General features: G+C 45.5%; 1 protein-coding gene across 1 annotated transcript in view; it reads right to left on the reverse strand.

Moving 5' to 3' along the window:
• The window catches only part of HIRA (histone cell cycle regulator), a 75,625-nt gene that overhangs the window by 8,433 nt on the left and 42,902 nt on the right, over positions 1 to 24,290 (reverse strand). The window contains exons 14-24 of the mRNA XM_090292596.1: positions 20,266 to 20,463; positions 18,165 to 18,326; positions 14,596 to 14,800; positions 14,088 to 14,192; positions 12,735 to 12,883; positions 11,400 to 11,561; positions 10,679 to 10,737; positions 10,186 to 10,291; positions 8,316 to 8,438; positions 7,682 to 7,845; positions 5,500 to 5,588 (exon numbers count right to left, since the gene is read on the reverse strand). Coding sequence (XP_090148722.1) covers positions 5,500 to 5,588; positions 7,682 to 7,845; positions 8,316 to 8,438; positions 10,186 to 10,291; positions 10,679 to 10,737; positions 11,400 to 11,561; positions 12,735 to 12,883; positions 14,088 to 14,192; positions 14,596 to 14,800; positions 18,165 to 18,326; positions 20,266 to 20,463 — 1,522 coding nt within the window. The remainder of the gene's footprint in view (positions 1 to 5,499; positions 5,589 to 7,681; positions 7,846 to 8,315; positions 8,439 to 10,185; positions 10,292 to 10,678; positions 10,738 to 11,399; positions 11,562 to 12,734; positions 12,884 to 14,087; positions 14,193 to 14,595; positions 14,801 to 18,164; positions 18,327 to 20,265; positions 20,464 to 24,290) is intronic.

Here is a 24,290-nt window from a genome sequence, read left to right on the forward strand (position 1 = left end):
ATGGTCAGCTCTACAATAATTGTAGAAGACTTCAATATCCCATTTTTCATAACGGAAGGAACCACCAGTCAAAAGATCTATATGGAAACAGAGGATCTAAAAAACAGTCTAGACCAGTTGAACCTAATAAACATATATAGAGCACTCTGCCCAAAAGCAAAATACATATTTTTCTCAAGTGCACATGGAACATATGTTAGGCCAAAAAACAAGTGGCAATAAGTTTAAAAAAACTGAAATAATAAGATTATCTTTTCCAAAACCAACAGAGTGAAATGAGTAATCAACAGCAGAAGGAAAACTGAAAAATTCACAATTATGTGGAAATTAAACAACACAATGTTAGGCAACCAAGGACTGAAAGAAGAAATCACAAGGGAAATTAGAGAATATCCTGAGGCAAATGAACATAAAGTCACAATATACCAAAAATTAGGGGATGCAGGACAAGTATTGCTTAAAGAGAAAATTATAGCTGTAAGAATCTGTACACAGTAGATCTCAAATCAATAACACAACTTTCCATCTTAAGAAACTAGAAAATAAAAGTAAACTAAATCCAAAGCAAGAAGAAACAAAAAAGTCACATATCAGAGCAAAAATAAATAAATGGAGAATAGGAAAAAAGAGAAAATAAAACCAAAAGTGAATTCTTTGAAAAGGTCATCAAAGTTGACAAACTTTTAGCTAGATGAACTAAGAAAAAAAGAGAGAAGACTAAATGATAATCAGAAATAAAATAGGGACATTTCAACTGATGCCACACACACAAAAAAAAAGGATTATAAATAAGAGAATACTATGAACAACTATATATCAACAAAATGAACAATACAGATAAAAATGAACAAGTTCCTAGAAACACACAACCTACCAAGACTGAATCATGAAGAAATAGAAAGTCCAAACAGACCTATAACAAAGAGATCGAATCAGTAATCAAAAATCTCTCAACAAAGAAAAGCCACAACTGACCAGATGGCTTCACTGGTGAATTTTACCAAACATATTAAAAAGAATGAACAATTCTCCACATAGGCTCAAAAAATTGAAGAGGAGCAAACACTTCCAAATTCATTCTATGAGGCCAGTATTACCCTGATATCAAAACTAGACAAAGACACTACAAGAAAAAACAAACAAAAAAAACCAGAGATCAATATCCTATATGAACATGGATGTAAAAATCCTGAATGAAATACTAGCAAACAGAATTGAACAGCAAATTGAAAGCATTATAAACTATAACCAAGTGGGATTTATTCCTGGAAAGCAAGGATGCTTCAATAAACTAACATCAATTAATGTAATATAACACATTAATAGAATGAAGGAAAAACAACCCAGAAGATCACTTCAATTGATGCAGAAAAGCACTTGAGAAAATTCAACACTTTTATTATAAAAACACTCAACAACCTAGTAGTGGAAAGGAACTATCTCAGTATAATAAAGGCCATCTATGAAAAGCCAATAGCTAGCATATATATTCAGTGTTAAAAGACTGAAATGAAAGCTTTTGATCTAATGTCAGGAACCAGGCAAGGATGACTGCTTTCACTACTTCTATTTAACATAGTACTGGAAATGCTAGCCAGAGCAATTAGGCAAGAAAAAGAAATAAAAGCTATCCAAATTGGAAAGATGGGACAACTGTAACAGAACAATTTAAAAAGGGGGGTGGGGAAGAAGCAGCTCAAATTGGTAGGTAGAAAATAGGGAATGTTAAGAACAGTATAGGAAATGGAGTAGCTAAAGAACTTACATGCATGATCCATGAACATGAACTAAGGGGGCGGAATGCTGGAGGGAATGGGGGTACTGGGTGGAGGGGGACAAGGGGAGAAAATTGGGATAACTGTAATAGCATAATCAATAAAATATATTTAAAAAGTTATTTCAAAACTACTGTATTTTTTAATTTTTGAACTGTGTGACTATATTACCACTCAAAATAAAACTTAAAATTAAAAACTGAAAAACTCCATTAAAAAAATGCAAGGGTATCAAGTAAACTGCTCTAAACAAAGTAAAAATTTCAACCTGCCGACGGCACATAGGAGCAAGCTACAAGAGGATCTGGCCTCTGGCCTGAAGGCTGGTTTCAATACCAACAGCTACCAATACCAGCTCCTTCCCTCAGCTCTCAGTAATAGGTGATGCTCCCAACTGTTTCAGGGAGCTGCTTGGGATATAGCTTATCACCCCCTCTCTGACTAATGTCACATGTCCTACAATGAAGACCTTGGTTGGCAGAGGGAGGCTTCCAAAAGTAGTCTATGGCTGAAGAGACAGTGATAAACACAGAGCTCAGGCACCTGAAAGATGGCTGCTTAGTGCCCCAACCCTCTACGTCCTGTTTCTGTCCTGTGCACACTGAGCTGTAATCCTTGAGGGAAAGAAGCCTGGATCTTTGGGGGTCCCCTGAGGTGTACTGGCAGATCATATCAAAAAGATTTATTTCCCCAATATGTAAAGAATGACTACAAAGCAACTGTGGGAATTTTGTCCTGAATTTGCTCATGGATCATGAGCAGACCAGCTATTTTAAGCAGTTTATAGGAGGTGAAAAGCAGGTGGGACCACACTGACAGTGTCCCCCGGAAAGGAGGCCACAGACTCTCCTGGGCAAATCCCTAACGAGGTTTCCTACTTAGAAATAGCAAAAACAACCAGCAGGAAGGAAGTAGGGGGAAAGGAGAGTGTATGCCCATGAATCAGTGGCCTGTCTGTGCCCCCTTCCACCTGTACCACACTGGTCTAGAATGCTTACCTGTAGGCTGAGACAGGGAACTGCTAGGTAGAGTTCTTGCTGACGTCTCGGGTTAAAGCTCCCAGAGTAGCAACTGGGTCACGGAGTGAAGCCCTACAACTTGGCTGTGGGAAGCCTTGGTTCCCGTCTCCCACCTAAGCAGATGGCCTACCAGGCTGCCTGGAGGTGAGGTGTGCTGGGGAAACAGCTCTGTTCTCACAGGTTATTCAGAAAAACCCTTCCCATTAAGAAAGGGGACAAAGCTGGACAAAGAGAAATAGACCTCAGAGAACTCATACGCTAGTGATGAAGGGCTGAGCTGGTGTGTGAAGCAGGTGAAAATCCAGAGAGAGACACCTTTGCTTTGGGAACATTTATTGAAAAGGCTGAGCACAGCTTCTACCAGACTTGAGGGCCTAGGGGGACCAAAGCAGGGGCGTAGGGGGGAAAAGTGGGGTCACTGGGAAATCACCCTTCTTCTGTTTTGGAACCCCAAAGAAATGCACTCTAGAATAAGTATAAACTCTGGTAGTAAACTAGTCCCTACACCAATTAGTACCCAGCTTTGAGTCCCCAAGCAGCCCAGAGACCTCAATCCTTGAACTGGGTTGAGGGGGGCCTGGTAGGGTTGGGGCTAAAAGCTGGTAGCAACAAATAAAAGTGCTCTGTTGAAGATGGTAACATCACTGAGGCTTCAAACCATTTCTACAAATAATTTTTCAAATACTAAGTCTAGCAGGTAGTCAAAACTAACCAGGGACATAGGAAGTAAGACAATATAAATGAGAACTAGCAGAAAAATTTATAGGAAATAGAAACAGATCCATAAGGGCTCCTGATACTAGAACCATGTATGCTCAAGGAGATAAAACACTAATTTGAAAATCTGAGGGAGAGTTGAAACTATAAAAATAATACAACAAATTCCAAAAGAAGGATATCTTTCATGATGGAAAAAATGGAAGGGAATACTGTATAATCAAGGAGAACCTAGACAACTACACAGAATGAATGAAAGACATAGGCTTAGAGCTTTGTGAAACTTCAAAACACCAAGAGAGGATCCCAAAAGAACTTACAAAGAACGGAAATCAGATTTGGGGCAGAGATTTTAGCAACAACAGTGGATGCTAAAAGCCTGTGGTACCATGCACTCAAAGCACTAAGGGGAATTGATTTTGAATGTAAGATTTTATTAGCCAAGCAAATTAAGATCTATTGCAACAAAATAAAAATGTAATAAAAAACAGAGGAGGCTAAGTACACACCACGGCCTTCAGAGCCTTGTGAGATGGGACCTTCAATCTTTCACCCTCGCCATCACCACTCCTCAGCTATTCCTTTTATGCTGCAAGAACCTCCCTCCCCCAACCTCAGGGCCTTTGTACTTGCTGTTTCCTTGACCTGGATGTTCTTTCCCCAAATATATTTGGGTCTTCATCCCTCACTTTTTCTGATCTTTGCTCAGTCAATTAGGTCTTCCTTGATCACCCAATATAAAATAGCATGCTGCCAGTACGCCCTATCTCACCATGCCTTTATTATTTTTCCCGGCACCCATCCCCACCCAACATATTATATGTACTTGTTCATTTGTTTTGACTCTGCCTCTCTCCACAACAATAAAGATCCATGAAGGCAGGGCTCCGGTCAGCCATAGTCACAGCTGCCAGCCCTGTGCCTAGACTACACCAGGCCACAGAAGGTGGCTGAATGAAGCACTGGAGGTACCACTTGGGCCTACAACTTCTCCAATCCTTCACCAACCTGCTCCTTTTCCAATTCAATCAATGCACTTGCCAAAAGAATCTGGAGGTGACCGTATGTTCATTATTCTCTTTTTCTCACCTACTTCACATCCAGCCACCCACACACAGAGTCTTTTTGGCTCTGCCCCCAAAATACATCTTGCATTTGTCTTCTTTCCCCTCCTGATAACTATCACACTGATTCAGGTCACCTGCATCTATTGCCAGGACAGTTGAAAAAACAAGCCCTGACTAGTTTTCTATGCCAGGTCATATCACCTCTGCTGACTGGTCTTCTGTCAGTTTACATCACATCTGTGCAAAATCCTTCAGTAGCTCCCACTGCCTAGACTAAAACTGCTTCTCACAAGCTTTCCATGATCTACCACTTCCTGCTCACCTGTCTTGCCTCCTCTCACACCACGCTCTCTTCTCCCTACTATGTCCCAGATACGGTGGCCTTGATGTACCATGCCCTCTTTGCATCTACTATCACCTCCACCAGGAAACTCTCCTCAGGGCCCTGTAGAGCTGGCTCATTCTTACTCTCAAGTTTCATCCTCAAAGTCCTCTTTGGAGGTCTTCCCCAGCCACTCTTTCCCAGGCTCGCGCTTCTTATCGACTTGCTTATTTCCCTCTTTGCATAATTCACAGTCTAAGCCCATCTTGTTGACTAAATTGCTCACTTGCTTTTATCTGCTTTCCTACCAGACTAGCAGCTACATGAGAGCAGGGAAGGGTCTTTCATCCTCACTACCGAACAAACCCACAGCCCTGGGCAGGCGCATGGCTGAGTGCTCCTTAGGCCCGATGCTGAGGGCCCAGCCCGGCTAGACTGTGCAGTGCAGGCATCTCACCTGTTCACTGATGCTGGGACCCAAGGTAGTGTGCTAGAGACCTCTAATAAAGAAGAATTTTAAAGCACTTTGGCTTACTTTTTAGGTCTCCACCTTCACTTTTCAAGAGAATTCTTGTGGCAAGAATGAAAGAAGCACCTACCACTACCGTTGACTCCCACTGGCTTCCAGTGGAGTAGTGAACCGGACCCAGTAAGTCCTTGCATATTTCTCGGAGTCGGTATTCAAACCCTAATTACAGAAAAAAACAAAAGAACAAAAACAAAACAAAACAAAACAAAACAGAAATAGGAACACATTACAAAAAGAAATAAAAAATCAAGAATATGCTATGTTGTTGTGTATATCAAAACAGAATGAACAAATGCTTATTTTGTTGCCTATGATGGGCAAAATGCCTCTTGCATGTCTCAGTTTGGGGCACTGAGACTCATAATGACAGGTTCTTACTCACCTACTCCCTTGACAAGGCATGCAGCGGCCCCGCTGTGCGTTGGGCCAGTGAGAAAAAATGAGATGTGGCCAACTCCAAGATGAACTCCCCAAGGTTATGGGAAAATGTGGGGAATTGTAGAAGGAGGGGAGAGGGTTAGTCACATTTGTTTGAGAGAAGACATCTTGGCAGCCAGCGTGAGAGGGGATCAGCGGGGTCAGGAGGTAACGGATGGCGAGGGTATGAGTTGAGATCGAGGAGGTGGTGGCTGAGCAGAGGAGACAGGAGAAGCAGGCACGGGCCTAACGACTCAAGCCAAGTGGTATGCCAGAAATGCTAGAGGCAGGTCTGGGGGTGGGGCATGGTCGGCACTGGGGGCAGCTGAAGCCATAGGGAATGGGTGAAGTCACCCAAAGATGAGGGTGGAAATAAGAGGATGAAGCTGGAATCTGAGGAGTTTCAGGAATGGGGTCTCCCTTTAAAACTCGAGTCCTCCTTTTACAGTTAGGAAGCAAGGGGTAGAGAGAGGTGACTTATGTATGGACACTGGAGCAGACATGTGAGAGATGAAGAGAAGCAAGCAGCACAAGCCATCTCACAAATGGGTGCAGGCCCCAGAGGAGGCAGCGACTTTATGCAGGGCATCAGGGTGAGTCCTGATCAACACCCAGGATGAAGCAAACCAGAGGAGCCGGAGGGACTTCCCCAGCAGAATGAGGTGTGAAGCCCATATGTTACTGGAGCATCCTAGAAAAAGAGGTGAGGACTTGGGAAGATGGAGGATTTAGAAATGCCCGGTGCCCACACACTGAGTGGGAAGAGTAAACATCAAACTCATTACTGGAGTTTGCTGGGGGAAAGGGGAGAGGCTTTGAGTTGGTCAGCAGTGTTTGTTGTCATCAGAAATGTATATATATTACATATTGTAAGGTGTACAGGTACACATAGTTGCATCAGAGGCAACATGACATATGAGTTCTAGGAGTGACATTTGTAGGGGTTTGACACATTTTTTCTCTGTCTTTTCTATACTTCATTTTTTTCCCCCTCTAAATCATAAACAAAAATGGAAAAGGTGTCAAAAGCAAAGCAAGTTCAGGAGAGACTGTGGGGGAGGCTGTTCGGTAACCTGCATGGTGACACAGAGAGCTGTGAGAGGGCCAGTCCCCAGGTCACAGCCCTGGAGGTGAAGCTCAAGGGGAAGGAAGGCTCATAAGCAGACTCCATGCTTACCTAGCAGAGCGTTGAGAGGCTCTGGAGGTCACCCTAAGAATAGGACAACCACCTCCTGCAACGCACCTTGCTTTTGCTGAACAACAGTGTGTGGGGGTGGTATACTGGGAAGGGGACACAGGTGCTGAGAGCCCTGGCAGGGAACGGCAGGCTGGAGGGATATGGGGAGGTGCTGGACAGCAGGCTGGTCCTTTCAGGGCACAAGGGAGCTCAGGGAAGAAAAAGGAATGCAAGCACACTGGGTGCTGCAAGAAGACACCCTCCTCTGGGGTGACCGGCCCACTGACCACTGAAGCTCCAAGGGTGAGAGGGGGCAGCAGAAGTCCAAGCATCACATTTGCATGTCTGTCCACATATCCTTTGCCCTCACCCTCTCCTGCTGCCAATCCTTCTGATCCTCAGGGAGTGTGTAATGGGGCTGGATGCCTGCTGAGCAGCCCAGATCACCACTCAGGCTAGGAGATGGGGAAGCTGAGGGCCCACCATACTGACGGGGGTGCTGGAGGCCAGGGCCTCTGGGATAATCATGGCAGACCAGGAGGAAAGAGAGCCCTAGGCCACTGCATCTCTGCCCCAATTCACAGGCTTTCAGGAGGGTTGTGTTTGGACAGTAATTGAGCTGGGCCCGGAAGAATGGAGGGGACACTGGGAACCTCACCTTCATTCACGAGGTATCGTGCATAGAGGAGGAGCCAGTGGCGATACTCGTGGCTGGATTGCAGGGTGAGTGCTGCTGCGACCTGGTTCTCTAGGTAGGCCAGGGTAGTCTCCTGCTGCACCATGTGAGGCACGGAGAAAAGCCGGGCCGCCTGCCTCCCTGAGCTGCAGAAACACATCATGAGCCAGTTGCTACTCTGTGGGGCAGGAGGCTGCCGCCGTGCGCCCCAGGCACCAGCAAGAAGCCAGCAGGGGTGGTAGGTGTCAGACTCCACACTGGCCCACCTTCCCCACATCCTAGTTGTGGGCCTCCTGGATGCTCTCATACCCCAAGTGTACCCCACTCTGTACCTGCTATTTAGACCCTTAAGGGGATAGGCCAGAGGCCCAGACCCCCAACCAAAATACATCGGTGTTCATGACCCACAGCACCTCGGATTGCCAACTGGTCGTTGAAGTAACAGGGCCTACGTCCCAGCACCCTGAGATATTATACGGCGTGGGCCCCAAACTCTTGGCACCTATAGCCTGCGCTGAGCAGCAGCTGGGCACCGGGAACAGCAATCAGAGAGCTGGTTGGGGTGGGACTGTACTTGCATGACCCAACCACCCTTCCCAGTACTCAGGTCACCTACGTGGCAGCACGGCCCTGGACTATGGCTAAGGGTCCCGAGCACAGCATGGCGTCCTGGGGAGGCAGGCTGCTCCTGAAGTCCGCACACTGGGCCAGGGAGTCCTGCTTGTCAGAAACGAGATTCCTGGGGAGGCAAAGGCAGAAGCTGAGCTCAGAAAGACCAGGAGGTCCAGCAGAGCAGACTGGCAGTGAGGCCGCCAAGGAGCAAGCGCCAGCGCCACATGACCTGTTTGTTACCAGATCACCAGTGAAGTCTGAGTGTCACTACATTCTCACCATAGGCCCCTCCCAGACAGGTTTCATAACAAGGTCACTGACAAGGGTTTTGTGGCAAACACTTTAGCGCTGTGGTCTTGGTTCCTGGGACCAGGAGTCCTATGTGGGAAGTGTGTCTGGAATGCCCCATGGCCTGGCCCTTGGAAGCTTCGAGGAATGCCAGAGCTCCAGCCTTCCTGTGCTTCTGCAACATGAGGAAGCGAGCTCTTCACCTTCTCCAGACCCTTCACATCTTTGTGAAAACATTCTTCGCACCCTTTTAAAACAACCAGGTGCCTTTGTAAATGTGCAAAATACAAAGGGTCAACATTTCCCTTCTTAAATACCCGGCTTGTTTCCATTATTACAGTGAACACATGTAATACACAACATTTTGCAACATAGAAGAGCAAGCAGTGGGGAGTTTTGGGGTGGTTTTGTGTTTTCTAACTCAGGAAAGATCTCAGTGTGGGATAAACTTGTGTCCGGCAACTCTGAACAGAAAAGTTCTGGAAGACTTGGGTCTGAAGGACCAAAGGTGAGGCAAAATAATTTCTCAAGAGTGGTTGGTACACAAGGTACACAGTTTATGTGTCTGGGTTAAGATCTCTGATGTATAAAGGGATTTTACAAATACAGAAAAGGGCTCCAGCCCTGCCTAGGTGCCTCAGTTGGTTGGAGCATCTTCCCATACACCAAAAGGGTTTTTGATTCCTGGTCAGGGTGTGTATGGGAGGTAACCAATCGATGTGTGTCTGTCTGTCTCTCCACTCTCCCCATCTCCCCACCTTCTCTCTCTCAGATCAATAAACCTATCCTTGGGTGAGGATTAAAAAAAAAAAAAGTTCTGGCTGGTGTGGCTCAGTGGATTGAGTGCTGGCCTGCAAACCAAAGGGTTGCTGGATCGATTCCCAGTCAGGGCACATGCCTGTGTTGTGGTCCAGGTCCCCAGTTGGGGGTGTGCGAGAGGCAACAATACACTGATGTCTCTCTCTCTCTTTCTCCCTCCCTTCTCCTCTCTCTAAAATAATTAAATAAAATATTTAAAAATTTTTTATTAAAGAAAGAAAGAAAGAAAAGGGCTCCAAATTCCAAAATGGGCAGAGGAAAGGTACAGACCGTCCCACGTGGTGATGGTGCAGTCTTACCAATTCACAAAGTTGGAAATGCTACTTGACTTAAAAAATTGACATGTGCTGGTGAAGCTATTGTAAAGCTGACTCACCTATGCTGATGATGGCTAAGTAGCAAGGCTGGAAATATATATATTTACAACCATAAAAATTTTCAATCATCTATTTTAAACAAAGTGACCTCAGAGAACAATGCGGACAAAGGAAAGCACCCTGTGCATGGGCTCTGAGAGCAGGGCGGCTGTGGGCCACCGGCCTCCCACAGGGACAGTAGGGCCTGCACAGCCGGGTTTGAGCTCTGTCTCCTCCAGCAGACAGCACATCAAAGCTGTCACTGTGGCTTCCACTCCAGGGCCCAACTTTCAGAAGTCAAGCCAGGCAGGCCTGACCGTCAGAACCAGAAGCCTTTGTTTGCTGCTCTGAGCTCCAGCGGAGATGGGCACTCTCCTCTGGGGCTGGGCCATGGAATGGTGGCTTGCTTACCATGTAGAAAGTGACGGATTAAAGCAGTATGCCTTCCCATCAGACAGGTTCATCACCGGGATTCCATGTTGTGTAAGCAAGATCTGTGACACTGTCATATCACTTCCTGGGGAGACACCACAAGAATAGACTCTAGGTGTGTTTTGATCAGCAAGGGCTTGTGCATGCACCAGAGGAGAAATCTGAACCTTGGCCCCCAGTTCCAACAACAGGCGCCTTAATGCTGACTCAGCAACTAGGGGGTCTCTTCCCTGTGAGTGCTGTTCTCACTGCCACACACCAGGTTCTTTGTCACCTCCCAGGGAGCCAATAAAATGTGCCCCAGAGAGGGTATATATCTCTGCAACATAATTATGACACCCTGTCACACTGAATACCTTGGGCTTGGCCCAGAGACTGGCTCTGGCTCTCTGTGTAGGTTGAGTGGGGCATGGGACTCCCTGCCCTGCTCCTCTCCCTCCCCACGGGAACAGGGGCACACACTGCTACTTACCTGCCAGGATGGAGTGTAGAGATTCTTCTTTTACCACAACCACCTGTCTGTGAACATCCCTAGGAAGGAGATAAGGAACAGATTGCTCTCCACTCTGGGTAAATGCATCTGAGTGGGCCTCCCTTCTCAGACCCTACTCCACGGTTTTTAGGACACACTCTGCCCTGACCTCCCCTGAGAGGAGCTCTGGGTCATAAGTGGCTTCTGCTCCCTATAAGCCACTTTACTTCCTCCACTAAGTCTATAGCAGAGAGTTCAGGCAACAGCACTCTGGGGCTCGCAGCCAACGCTGTACCAACTTTGGGAGAAGTGCAGCCACGCTGTGGCAGCTGAGATCTCATTCCTGATGAACCCCACATAAGGACCCTGGCATATGCAAGTAGGCATTGTGGTTTGTCATGTAGTTTGCTCCTATAAGGGTGGCAGGAGGAGGAGGCAGCTGCTCCACTTCCACTTGCACACCTGCCCCCAACTCACACACACACACACACACACACACACACACACACACACACACGATGGCTATCACAAGCAGTGTCCAGTGGCTGACTGCTTGGGCTCTCTTTGGCTGTTAAGACCCCCATGTTAGCAGGGCCCAAGGGCATGTCTGCCAGCCAGGTGGCCTCCTCGGCTGCCTTCCCTGTTCCTGCAGTGAGGAGGAACCTGAACAACCTTATCTCATTCTGCCTAGAGCCCGCCTCATCCCAGGCCTGTCACTCACCAGACAGATAACGTGGCTGCAGCTGTGAGCGCCATGACGTAGGAGCCTGTGCAATGCAATGTGGAGATTGGGGATGACAGGAGGATGGGAGGGAGGAGGCGACGACCACAGGCAGAGAACACCGATAGCATCCTTTTATCACAGGCGACACATACCACATCACTGAGAAGGCAGAGAGGGACAGGTGTTATGATGATCAGGTGCTGAGGCACAAGTAGGAGCCCCAAGATGCAGAGCCTTCCCTCTATATGGGCTGAGCCTGAGTAGGTGCAGCAGGGGGAGAGGTGGGGACAGCGCTGGCCAGTAGGACTGGGGCAGGGGAGGGCAGCGGGGCTGATGGAACCCAAGACCTCTCATTAGAGACTATATTCTCCTCCCCAATCCGGCTGTTCAAGCTTTTCTGAGCTCACCCTAATGCTGACCCAGGGGGGTGGGTGCTTCAGGGGACCACTGCACTGATGATGACCCAAGGAAGCACATCTTACTTGTCATATGAGGCCACATAGCACCCACTTGACAGTCTCCTGGCTACAACTAGCCTGACTAGCCCTGAGAAGGACTCTGCCAAGAAAGTGTGGGCACGACAGAGCACACCTCCATAGAAGATGCCAAGTGAGTGCTCAGAAAGCCTTTGCGGCTTGGGTGGAGGAGGTGCACACAGGGACAGTTCCAAAGGACAGAGTCCCAGACGTCCACGGGAAGACATTGGGTGACTAACACTGAACTACGGTCTCCCCTCAAAGTGCACAATCTCAAAAGGGCTGGGATGAGGACTCAGGGAACAGTCAGAAATCTATGCTGACCTCCTTGTATTAAAAACCTGTGATCCAGAGAAAGAGCCAGCCCAAGTCAAAGCAAGGCAGAGCTCAGGTTGGGACCTACGACTTCAGAAATTTGGGCAGACAAGGGAATCAGAACACCTGTGAGAAAATCCTGGTGTAGGTGAGCCTCTAGGACTCAGTTTTCCCAACTGTACCACGGGCATAATGACACCACCTTCACTGGGTGTTGCAAGGACTGAGATGACAGCCGCACACACTCAGCCCCAGGAAAGACCTGGTGCAGGCCTCCACAGGAGCTGGCACCCGGGGACAGGGCTACACAGCACAACACATGGGGCTTGCTCTGCCTCCTAGCTGAAGGCCTTCAAAGGCCGCAGTGCTTTGAGTCTGTGCCGGTATCTGAAGGAGAAGTCTAGAAAATCTAGTCCTCTCTAGTTCCTTTGGCAGTAAGGTCTCTCTGCTCCTCTGAAACCAACCTCACAGGAGTGTGCTCAGAAGAGCATGCGTAGAAGCTCCTAGGAGAAGCTCCTGAAGAGAAGACCCTCACTCTTACCAGCTACCGGCGGCAGTGAGGATCCGGCTGGTGAGCACCGTCTCCCACTCCTTCCCTTCCCGGTTACACTTCAAGCGGCTCAGCTTCATGCCCCCGACAGCTGTCACTTCGTTCTCCACCTCAATGTACATGGAAGGGTCAGAGCTCACCTGAATGGAGGAAAGCAAACACAAAGTTCTTTTCAGGTAACAGCGAGCCCACCAGACTAGGATCATGGGACAGGGGAGATGTGAGAGGCCCACAGCCCTGGGCCCTGAGGCAGGGGTAAGACAGGAGACAGACAGAGCTGGCTGGCCAACAGAAGGGTGGGGACGTGGGCGGGAACAGGGTGGGAGACTGGAGGGCTGAATGTATGGCCTGTTGGGGCAGGGAGAACGTCGGGCGTTGGTTTGTGCCTTGTCACCCGTGTAGCAGAGCAGAGAACTGGTGTCTAAACTAAAGACTCCAGAGCCTCCTAACCCCACCACCTCCTCTCACAAGGGAGCCTGCAGAGAAGGCATGTGACTTGTCCACGAACACACTGCCAGTGAGGACCACAGCCAGCTGGGGTCAGAACTGGGAGTGAGACATGGGTCTCCTGCCTCCTAGCTGAAGGTCTTCGCAGATCACAGCGCTTGGCAATAACAGAGTCTGTGCTGGTATCTGAAGGAGAAGTCTAGAAAATCTAAAGCCCTCTCTAGTTCCTTGGGTAGTAAGGTTCTGTCTGCTCACCTGAAACCAACCTCATAGGAGTGTGCTCATAAGAGCATGTGTAGAAGCTCCTAGTTCAGTGCCTGGATCCTCATGGGCCCAGCCTCATCTTTTGCCTCTGGGGAAATGACTGATAATCGTATGGAAAACCAGGCACAATGGCTGAACAGTTTGTATTTGTGTAGCCACACAGGTGGGTGACCTGGGGCAGAGGGCCATAGAGAAACCAAGAACAGTCCCAAATAGCACTCAGTGGTGAAACCCACCAGGGAAACTGGAGGAGTTTGGGAGAGGGGTTGTGCTCCCTGCTCCTCGGCTGCCTGGAACCAAGTATGGCGCTAAGGAGGCTTCTAGGAGATAAACCTGGACGGAGCCAGGTGTCCGGAAGATGGCAGCAGGGACTGTGAGGGCAAAGCCAGAGGAGAAAGAAGCATGCACGTGGGGGTGAATGGAGGGAGGGGAGCCCTGCAGAAGAGGCAGTGATCTTGCTAATAAGACTGGCAGTTGCCCTGTCAACTACAACTTCCCTCAGGAGGTGATGGAGGGCCACTGGGAAGCAGCCCTGACTATGACAATTCAGGGTTTGCACTGGGGCTTCAGGGAGACGTGGAGACAGAGCAAGAGAGAAAACAACTGTGAAGAAGAGGCAGGAGACCTGCTCACCTGGAGCGTGAATGCTCTCTGCGGGCCCGGCATGGGCAGCTTCAGTGCAGGCGCTGGTACAGACAAACACACAGTGTCCTTTTCTGCAGTCAGAGCAGCTGGGGACTGCAACAGCAGAAATGTCCTTAAGCCCCTCCCCAGCACTGTAGGACAGTGTCAGGTAAAGGTGAGTCACCTGGAGGTGAAGCCAGGCCAGTCCCCCAGGAACTTCCACCCACTCTGGGAGGACAACAGTGCAGATGAATACTCCAGTGATGTCACTTGGCAGATGAGGTGGTTGACACCAGGGAGCTGCTCAAGGACTATGGGTGGGTTGAGGGCAGGTCTGAGGGGGAGCAGGGCGTCCACGCTACCTCCAGGGGAGTGCATGTCTAAAGCAGCTGCTCCCACACTGATGAGACACACAGTGGTGTGCAGAGCCTCCCTTCTCCCACTTGGGCACATGCAGGCTCCAGCACTGAGCTCAACAGGTGGGCTGGGGAAGGTAGCCTAGGCCTGCTGGCCTTACCTGGACAGACAGGGACATGGCCATGAGCCGCGAGTCCTTCCGAGGTCGCCCTTTCTTCTTCTTCTCCACTGTCTCCACCTCGAGATCCAGTTTTCGCTTGGAGAGGGAAGTGGGCTTGGCCACGGGGACCTTCTCATCACTGTCACTGCTGCTCTCCAGCAGGTCCCGGGGCCTCACCTCTTTCACCAGATTCTGCTCTTTCAACCTGTACAGACACAGACAGGAAAGGAGAACCCCACACCAATCTCTCTCATGAACAGAAATATAAAATCAATAAAATATTAGTGAACTGAACCCAATAATGTACAAAAAATAATTATACACAATGACAAAATGGAATTTACTCTAGGTATGCATACTGGTTCAACATTCAAAACTGATTAATGTAATTCATCACATCAAACAGGCTAAAGAAGAAAAGTTTTATAATTGATAGAGATGTAGAAAAAACATATGACATGACAAAACCAAGTATCTAGACATGATAAAAACTTGTAGCAAACTAGAAATAGAGTAGAACTTCCTCAATTTGATAACTATCCACAAAAAACCTAGAGCTAACAAAGACATGTTGCTTTATTTCTAGATTCTTACTTCCGTTCTTTTGATCTTATGTCTATCCTTGTGCCAAAAGCACAATGTCATGATTATTTATTATTACTTTGTAGTTAGGTTTGAAATCAGGAAGTGAGAGTCCCTCAACTTTGCTCTTTTTTTCCAAGACTGTTGGGCTATTTTGGGCCTTTGAATTTCTGTATAAATTTTGGGATTAGCTTTTCAATTAAAAAAGAAGCAGCAGCAGCCAGCTGGAATTCTGAAAAGCATTGTTTAAATCTGTAGGTCAGTTTGGGGAGTCACCATCTTACAATATGAAGTCTTTCAGTCCACGGACATGAACTATGCATTTATTTAGGCCTTCTTTACTTTCTTTCAACAATGTGTTATAGTGTCCAGAGTATAAGTTTTAAACTTATACTTTAACTATTTTGTTAAAGTATATATTTAAAAAAAGATTTTATTTATTTATTTTAGAGGGAGAGGAAGGGAGGGAGAAAGAGATGGAGAGAAACACTGATGTGCAAGAGAGACATCAATCAGTTGTCACTGGCAGGCCCCCAACCTAGACCGCAGCCTAGGCATGTGCCCTGACTGGGAATTGAACTGGCAACCTCTCAATTTGCAGGACAATGCCCAACCCACTGAGCCACACCAGTCAGGGCTCTTTTGTTAAATTTATTTCTAAGTATTTTATTCTCTTTTATGCTGTTGAAAATAGAATTTTTGCCTTACCTTCATTTTTGGACTATTCTTTGCAAGTATATAGAAATACAATTGATTTCTGTGTACTGACCTTATATCTTGCAACCTTACTTAAGTCATTTAGCCTAGAAATTCTAGTATGATGTTGAATAGAAGTGGTGAGAGCTGACATCCTTGTCTTGTTTCTTATCTTAGGGGGAAAGTATCCAGTCTTTAACCATTAAGTGTGTTAGTTAGGGGTTTTTCAAAGATGCCTTTTATCAGATTAGATGCCTTTTATCAGGTTAGGGAAGTATGCTTCTATTCCTTTTTGGGGGGAGTTTTCTTTTTAAAAATCATGAATAGGTATTGGATTCTGATTATGTAGTATTTTTTTTCTTCTAGTTGATTTTTAAATGTTGAACCAACTTTGCATTTCTGTGATCAATCATACTTGGTCATCATGTATGCTGCTTCTTTTTTTTTTTTTACAGATTTTATTTATTTATTTTTAGGGAGAAGGTAAGGGAGGGAGAAAGATAGGGAGAGGAAGATCAATGTGTGGTTGCCTCTCGCACGCCCCTAACCTGGGACCTGGCTTGCAACTCAGGCATATGCCCTGACTGAGAATTGAACTGGCGAGCCACACCAGCCAGAGCTATATGCTTCTTTTTATATGTTGCTATATTTTTGAGTGTTTTGGTGTCCATATTTATGAGATATTAGTTTGTAGTCTTCTTTTCTCGTGGTATCTTTGTGTGCTTTTGGCTTACAGATGATACTGGCCACATAGAATGAATTGGAAAATGTTTTCACCTATTCTATTTTTTGGAAGAGTTTGTGAAGAATTGGTATTAATTCTTTAAGTGATTGGTAGAATAAAGAATAAAGCCATCTGTGCTTTCCTTTGTGGGTAGTTGTTTTGATTACTAATTCAAAGCCTTTACTTGTTATAGGTCTATTCATATTGTCATTTCTTCTTGAGTCAGTTTTGGTAGTTTATGTCTTTCTAGAAATTTATCAATTTCACCTAAGTTATCTAACTTATTGGTATAAAATTAAATATCTTCATCTTTCTTATTTTTGTAAAATTGGTAATAATTTTAACTCTTTCATTTCTGATTACATTTATTTTGTAATTTTATTTTAACATAACTATGTCCTGCTTTTTTCAAGTAACACTCCAATCTGAACTATTTTTCCCTAGTTCTTCAGTCTTCATAAATATTAACGAGAAGTTACATAATCAATAGCTTATTTCTTCAACACTTGTCTTTTAAGGAAGTTGTGTAGATGTTCTCTATTATAATGCTGCAATAAATATCTCTGGACATGACAGAACCCCTGGGTCAAAGATACTATCACTGAAGACACTTGTGTAATTTAAGGCCACATAGATTTACATCTATGTTTTCTTCTAAGAGTTTTAAATTTTAAGCTCTTTCATTTAGTTCTTTGACCCATTTTGAGTTAATTTTTATATATGGGAAAGTATGTTAATCTTTCCTCATATTTTGTTTTATATTTCATGTCATTGATTATTTAAAACGTATTTATTTCACAGTCTTCGTCTGACAATTTTATATCAGAGGTTTATAGAGGTCTGTACCACTTGTTCATTAAGTCTCCTGACAATTGTGCATAACACACTCACTGGTTTTAAATGTGTTTTGTAACTTTGGATTGAATTCATCTTAAGCAGTGCTTTATTGATGGGAAAGCAGTACCCTTGGAGTCAGGGAGATGTCCTTGGCAGGGCTGATTTGCATTTCCTTTGCCAAATGACTATGGGTGTTAATTAGACCAGAATCTCCTCTGTTCATTTCTTGGCTTGGTGATTTCTAGAGGGCACAGGTTTTAAACTGATCCCCAGTCCATGTGAGGGCAGGTCTGTGGGTACAGTCCCACATGACGCGGCTGCTGTGTGCTAAGGGAGGTGCAGAGGGTGGGCAGCAAGAGCTCAACCACAAGGCAACAGTATCAGAGCCTGCCACCCCTCACACCATCTCCGCCTCCTCTTCTGGGCTAACTCTGCGCTCCATTCCAACAATGTTATTTTCAACACCTCACCCACACTGATCAGTTGTCATGCTGTTGCCCCCCTTGTCCTCGTGCCTGCTCTGCCCACCCCCATGGTTCCTTCCAGCAACATTCCCACTTGAAGCAGCCACTCCTTTCTCCTTGAAACAGGGGCTCCCAAGTACAGAGAGACTGGAGTCCGCTCCCCCATCCAGGGAGGGCAAGCTGCTCAGTAAGAGCGAGGACCTGTACTGCTGGCCTGGGACTGCACTCTCTCTGGTCTCTCTGAGCCCAACACAGCCACCTCCTACCTTTCCACAGCTGTTGGAGTCACACTGGTCAAGGCAGGAGCACCAGGCGTGGCTTTGGACCGCTCCGTGAATCGGGAGTCCAACGCTTTCATGGGTTCGATCTTGGATGGGGTTGTCAATACGGAGGGGGATGATGCAGCAGGGCAAGAGGTAGCGTTCACGCTGGGGTAGGGGAAGAAGATAGGAGAGCATGTCAAGCACAATTCATCAAGGACCGGGGAGTCTGGGATTTGCATTACTTGGAGCCAAGTGAAAGGGGCACAAATATCAAACTTCTATAAGCATAAAAATTTTAAGGTATACTCTACTATTCCTAACTATTTTAAAATATTTTCATGTATTAAAATTCTGGAAGTTTGGCTATCAGAGGACATGAGAAAATGCACTCACATGTGCCCCACTGTATTGTCCTCATTGTCCTGAGAGCTTCTGGGGGTAGCATGAGGCCTAGAAAGTGGTTCTTACAACTCTTTTCTCACCATCTGGCCCCATCTCCACAACTTGAATACAGCACCTCAAATCACTCCAACCACCACCTTTTCCCACTTCCACAGTGGGTCTGATGAGAAAAGCCCCACCTGGGGTCCTGAAGCCACTGTCTATTCCTGGCCTTCAACCTTCAGCCTGGGTAGCCCATCCCACCTCAATGTGACAATCACACATTCTTTAAATTCTCCTGAGTGTTCACCCCATAGCCTTTGCCTTCCAATCCTGAGAAAGGGGAGCCCAAGCATGAGCCTGCCAGTTTCCCTGTGTACAAGTGCATCCTACACGAAGGGTCCCGAAAACCCCTGGGTTTCCTAATGACCAAACCCACCTGCCTGGAACCCACACAAGGCGCCTGTTAGGTGTCCCGGACAGCCTTCTCCTCTCCAGGGAACTGCAAGAGCAACCGCTGACACATTACGCAGGCCCGGAGCTTTCTGTCCTTCGGACACCATTGCTCCCCAGACGCTTTGCTTTCTAACTGGTCTAGTTGCTCCAGCTCCCCTCTTCCCATCTGCTCTCATGCTTCCCTCAGACACATGACACTTCACAAGCCGCCATGGCCATGACATCAGAGCCCAGTAAGTAGGAGGTTGCAATAACACAAGACCCTGTCCCCACCAATGGAGAGTCACTCTAAGAGTAACAGTTTTGTGTGCTAGAGTGGCAGCTGCATTTGGGCACCAGTGCCTCCTGGAGTGATCCTCCTAAGTCCCCTGAGTCTCCACTCTAAGGAGAAGCCTGGGATACCTCATTCAGTACAGAAGCCCAGTTTTCTTACCCTTCACTGCCATTCCTCAGGGACTTGGGGTTGTGCTCTTGCTGCTGTCCCCAACTCCTTCCTCTGGGTGGCCTATATGGGCCCTAAGTAGGGTGCTCTCTAATAAGTGTTCCTGAGACCTGCCCACAAACCCGTGCACCCCCCACTTTGGATGGCCAGCTATTTCTACCCAGGAGACCCCAGGAGCCATCCCTGTTTCTGTGTTTGCCTCTTTCTCTACCAGCCTACACACTCTCTGGGGTACAAGGACCCACCTATCAACCCCTGTAGATGTCTGGGCCCTAGAACAGTGTGTAACTCAGAGCAGGTGCTGGGCAAACGTTTGCTGAGTGAGTGGCTCCTGGCTCTTGGCCAAGCTCCCCTGGTCCTTACTGACTTCTCATTTGGTTTCCAGGTAATGGCTGGGGAAGACACGGGCTCCCTGAGCAAACACAATTCTGAGAGTGTAAGGGGACTCTGTGGCCCAGCACATGAGCAGCCTGCCTGAGATGACTGGTGTGGCGACGCTACCAATACTGCAGTGGAGCCCTATGTCACCTCCGGGGTAGACCTGCCGGAAGGTGGGGCCGATCCCGCAGAAGGTGATGTGTCCTGGCTGGTTCCCAGCCATAGTAGCCGAATCCTGGGACTGCATCTTCCTCCAGGACTTGAAGTCCTCACAGTCCTCTGAGTCAGAGACAAATGTGAATAAGGCCTCCCTTCTGAGCAGGCTCTCATCTGAAATACAGTATCTCTTCTCTTTCTTTTTTTATTGAAGGGGCCATGAAGTGTCCCTGGAACATGTCTGACCTGAACTTTCCTCAGAGAGAAAAGCAGGCCTTGGTGCCCACTTACCTGTCCTTATTGACAGAGTTGCCTGCAGGCCTGGTGCCGGCTGCTGCCATGGGTTCCGTGGAAGGTTTCGAGGTGCCGAAGGAGTTGGGGGTACTGGAGTCCAGTGGCAGAAGCTGTGGGCTGCTGTGAGAGGAGAGCATGGTGCCCGCCAGGGAGCCTGAGAGCGGGATGCTGTTAAAGAATGCCGTGGAGAAGTCCCTGTGACCAAGAAGAACAAAGTCAGCCTCAGAAATCAGACACCACATCAAGTACTTTATACATTCTAAGTAACTTTTCTGGATCCAAAGGTAATTTATTTTTATGGAAGAAAATTGGCAAAATTACAGAACTGAAATCATTTCATACACTCCATTTAATGGAATCTAAGGTGAACTGATACTTTATGTACCACTAAGAAAAAATTGTTACCAAATATAATTGTCAGCTGCCACCAGTTATAAGATGCACCCTGATCTCAGAGGTGTTAGAATGTGCAAACACGTGTCTCAGAACTAATGAAATACAGCATACAGAGTGGGCCTCGCTTTCATTATGGGCTATATGGATGTACCATAATTTACCTAACCAGTCTTTACTGAGGAACAACCGGGCTGGGCTGTCTCCCAGCCTTTTCAGTAATTGACACTGCTGCAGCAGGAGGCAAGATGCTGCAGTGTTAAGACTGAGGGCCCTGGGCCAAACCAGCCAGGTTTCACTCCTCTGCCATGCACCAGCTCTGGGACCTTGGGTACTTCAACCACTCTGTGCTTCAGGTTCCTATCTGCAAAACAGAAAGTGACAGGACCTTCCCCATGAGGTTACTGTCAGGACTAAAGTTGTTAGTGTAGCAAACACTTAGAACACATAGTAGCTGCTCAAAGATGCCCATTGTTATAGTTGTCATTCCACCTGATGTTTCACATTTTACATAAGATACATTCCTAGAAGTGGAATTGCAGCAACCAATGAAATGTTCACTAATGACTTTTGACAAATAGTTACAAAGTGTCCTCCTTTGAGGTTTAAATTATAACTTGTGTATGAGTGTCTATAACCCCACACACTCACCAATAATTTTATCAAATTCTTGATACCTGACAACTGAGAGATGAAAAATAGTATCTTACTACAGTTTTAATTTGCAATTATTTTGATATAAGATTGGAACTTTTTCATATAGAAACATTTGATTTCCTTTTTTGTGAAATATTTGCACATATCCTTCATTTACTGTTCTATTTGGTTATTGGTCTTTATTACTGATTTTAAGATGATTTACCTATAAAAGAATTTCTTATATGAACAACAAATATTTTCCACAGAATATTGTGTTTTGATTCTTTATTATGTACTTTCCTTTGCCAAAAAATGTAATTTTTGTGTGGTCTAAGTTTTATGTCACTTATAGAAAAGACTTTTTTACCTCAGAATCATGAAAATAATTCTTCGATGGACGCTTCTAAAATTTTAAACAACAAAAAGTTAAACATTAAAAAAAAATCTGGGTTGTTCAGAATTTTAAGTGAGGCAGGGCCCCAATTTTGTTTCTAGAGTAGCAAATAGTCCTGATTGCCATTTATTGAATTAGGTAATGATTCATCATGGATGCAAAATATTACCTTTAACATTTCCATAAATATTTGAGCTAATTTCTGAGTTTTCTATTGTATCCTAATGTTCTGTCTATTCAGTACCTTACTGTTTTAATTATTGTAAGTTTTAATTTCTGGTGGGGCTAGTCTTCCCTAATTAAACTTTTTCAAAGATATTTCGGCTATTCCTATTTATTTTTCCACTTAAATTCAGAGTCCAATTGTCTGATTCAGAAAACTCCTGTAGTTATTTGTATGGCTCATGTTATATTTGCAAGTTGAGAGAAATCTGTTATCTTTATGATGTTGAGTCATCCTAGCTAATAAATTGTATGTATTTCCTGTAACTTCTTTGACTTTCCTTTTAGGTTTCTCCATAGGGTTTAAATGCTTTTTTTGATAAAGATCGTCTACATTTCTTGTTACATTCAGGTATTGCATTTGTGAAAGTGACTTCTTCCTTTAACTCTTCTCAAGGCAGTTGCTACTTCTTGATCTCATCATGTTGGTTATATATAGTCACCTTCTTTTCTTCTTTTATTGTCTATGGCAGTTTTCCCAGTTGATGCTCTTATAGATCATATCATCTTTAAATAATAATACATTTTTCATCTCCTTTCCAAGTTATTCTTTCTCTTGACTGAGCAAGGACCTTCAGAACAATGTTAAATTATAGTCACAAGAGTAGACATTTGTGTAATTTTTAAATTTAATTTAAGATAGTTTATCAAGCATCCATTTATTCCCATTTAATGAGTTTTAAATAAGAATGACGTTGCATTTAATATAAATGCCTTGAAAGCCATCTATAGAAATCACCATATAAATTTTTTTGGATGTACTGACATGTAGAAGTAAATTAAGTTTTCCCAAAATTTGAACCACCTTGCTTCCCTAAATTAAACTGTACTTGGTCATAGTGCATTAACATTTTAACACACTGTAAGGTTCTGTTTGTTACTATTTATTTAGGATTTTGCATTGGCATTCAGAAATGAGATTGATCAGGGATTTATTATGTTCTATCTCTGCCAAGTTTTGATGTAAATATTGTGTTCATTTCAAAGACAAAGATTTTATAGGCTTTCCTTTTTATTCCCTCTATGCACTAGACTATTTTCAATACTATTAGAATGAGCTGTTCCTTAAAAGTCTGTTAGGATTTCCCTGTGAAGCCTTCTTAGTCTGGTGGCTTTTGGCAGATGAACTCTTTGACAGTGTCCTCTATTTCTTCTGCAATATTTCATCTGTACAGAGTTTCTTCAGTTTGCTAATTTTTTTTCCCTCAAAATCATCCACTTTCAAATTTATCTGTATAGAGTTCAGCAAAGAAGACTTCCATCCTTTTGATTTATTCTTTATCTCTAGTTACTTCCCACTTATTTCTACTTTAAATATTAGTGCTTTCCTTGTCTTTCTTAATTAGCTAAGCTAATAATCACCTATTCTGTTACTACTTGTTTTAACATGGGTATCAGGAGGGCAAAAAGCCCTAAAGATCAAGAGAATGAAGTTCTGGTGGCAGAAAATGAGCCCTATGGCAGAAAGCCATCTTCTCCCTCTGCCTCCTCACGCAGTGAGGCCTGAAGGACCTGCAGAACAGAAGTGCCATTGCTGCTACACCTCCACTTCAGGACCCCCTCTCCCACATGTCTTGCAGTGTTCAATGTACAATCACATACTTGGTCTCACTTGGCCCTAATAAAAGTTAGGCAGGTGGCATTACCCTATATGGGTTCACAATGGAAAACTTTTATCAAAGGAAAATCACTCTCTGGGAGGAGTGAGAAAATTGGTACTGGCTCTACCAGCTAAGTCTCTGCCCTCCAGGGCCTCAGTGCCCAAACACCTAACACGAGGAGGTCAATTAGCACACATGGATGAAGGTCTCTTTGGAGTCTTGCAAGATTTGGAACAGCTCATGCACGAACAACTCTGAAGTGTAGAGGCCTACTATGCGTGGCTGCCCCAAGCAGATCGACTGCATGAGTACAAACCCAGAGTGAATCACCTTCACAGGGGTGGGAATCTATTTCTTTCACATGGGCTTTATCATTCTCTGAGTCAATATACATCGTTTTGGGGCGAATGATACATACAAAAGCAAGTCTCACTACAGATGCTGAAACGGTGAGTTTCCCCCTCTCTGCTCCCTTGGGTAAATGTGCCTCAGAGCCCCACTCTCCACCCAGCAATTCCACTTCTGGGAAGTAGTCTGAAGTAATAGTCACAGGTGTCCTCAGAGGTCTATATACAATCAGAAACTACAAGTCCACAGCTAAGGGGCTGGTTAAGTAAATCATGGTGCATTCACAGGCTGGGAACCTGAACGATCAGCAAGCCAATGCTTCCGAGGACTATTTATTAAAATGGATGCAAGGTCAAGATATAGGAACAAGTGGGGGGAAAAGGCTGGAGATACAGATACCAAAATGTTAACAGTGATTATACCTG

Source organism: Furipterus horrens, unplaced genomic scaffold (assembly GCF_987537825.1).
Source record: "Furipterus horrens unplaced genomic scaffold, mFurHor1.1.pri manual_scaffold_11, whole genome shotgun sequence".
Lineage (NCBI taxonomy): Eukaryota > Metazoa > Chordata > Mammalia > Chiroptera > Furipteridae > Furipterus > Furipterus horrens.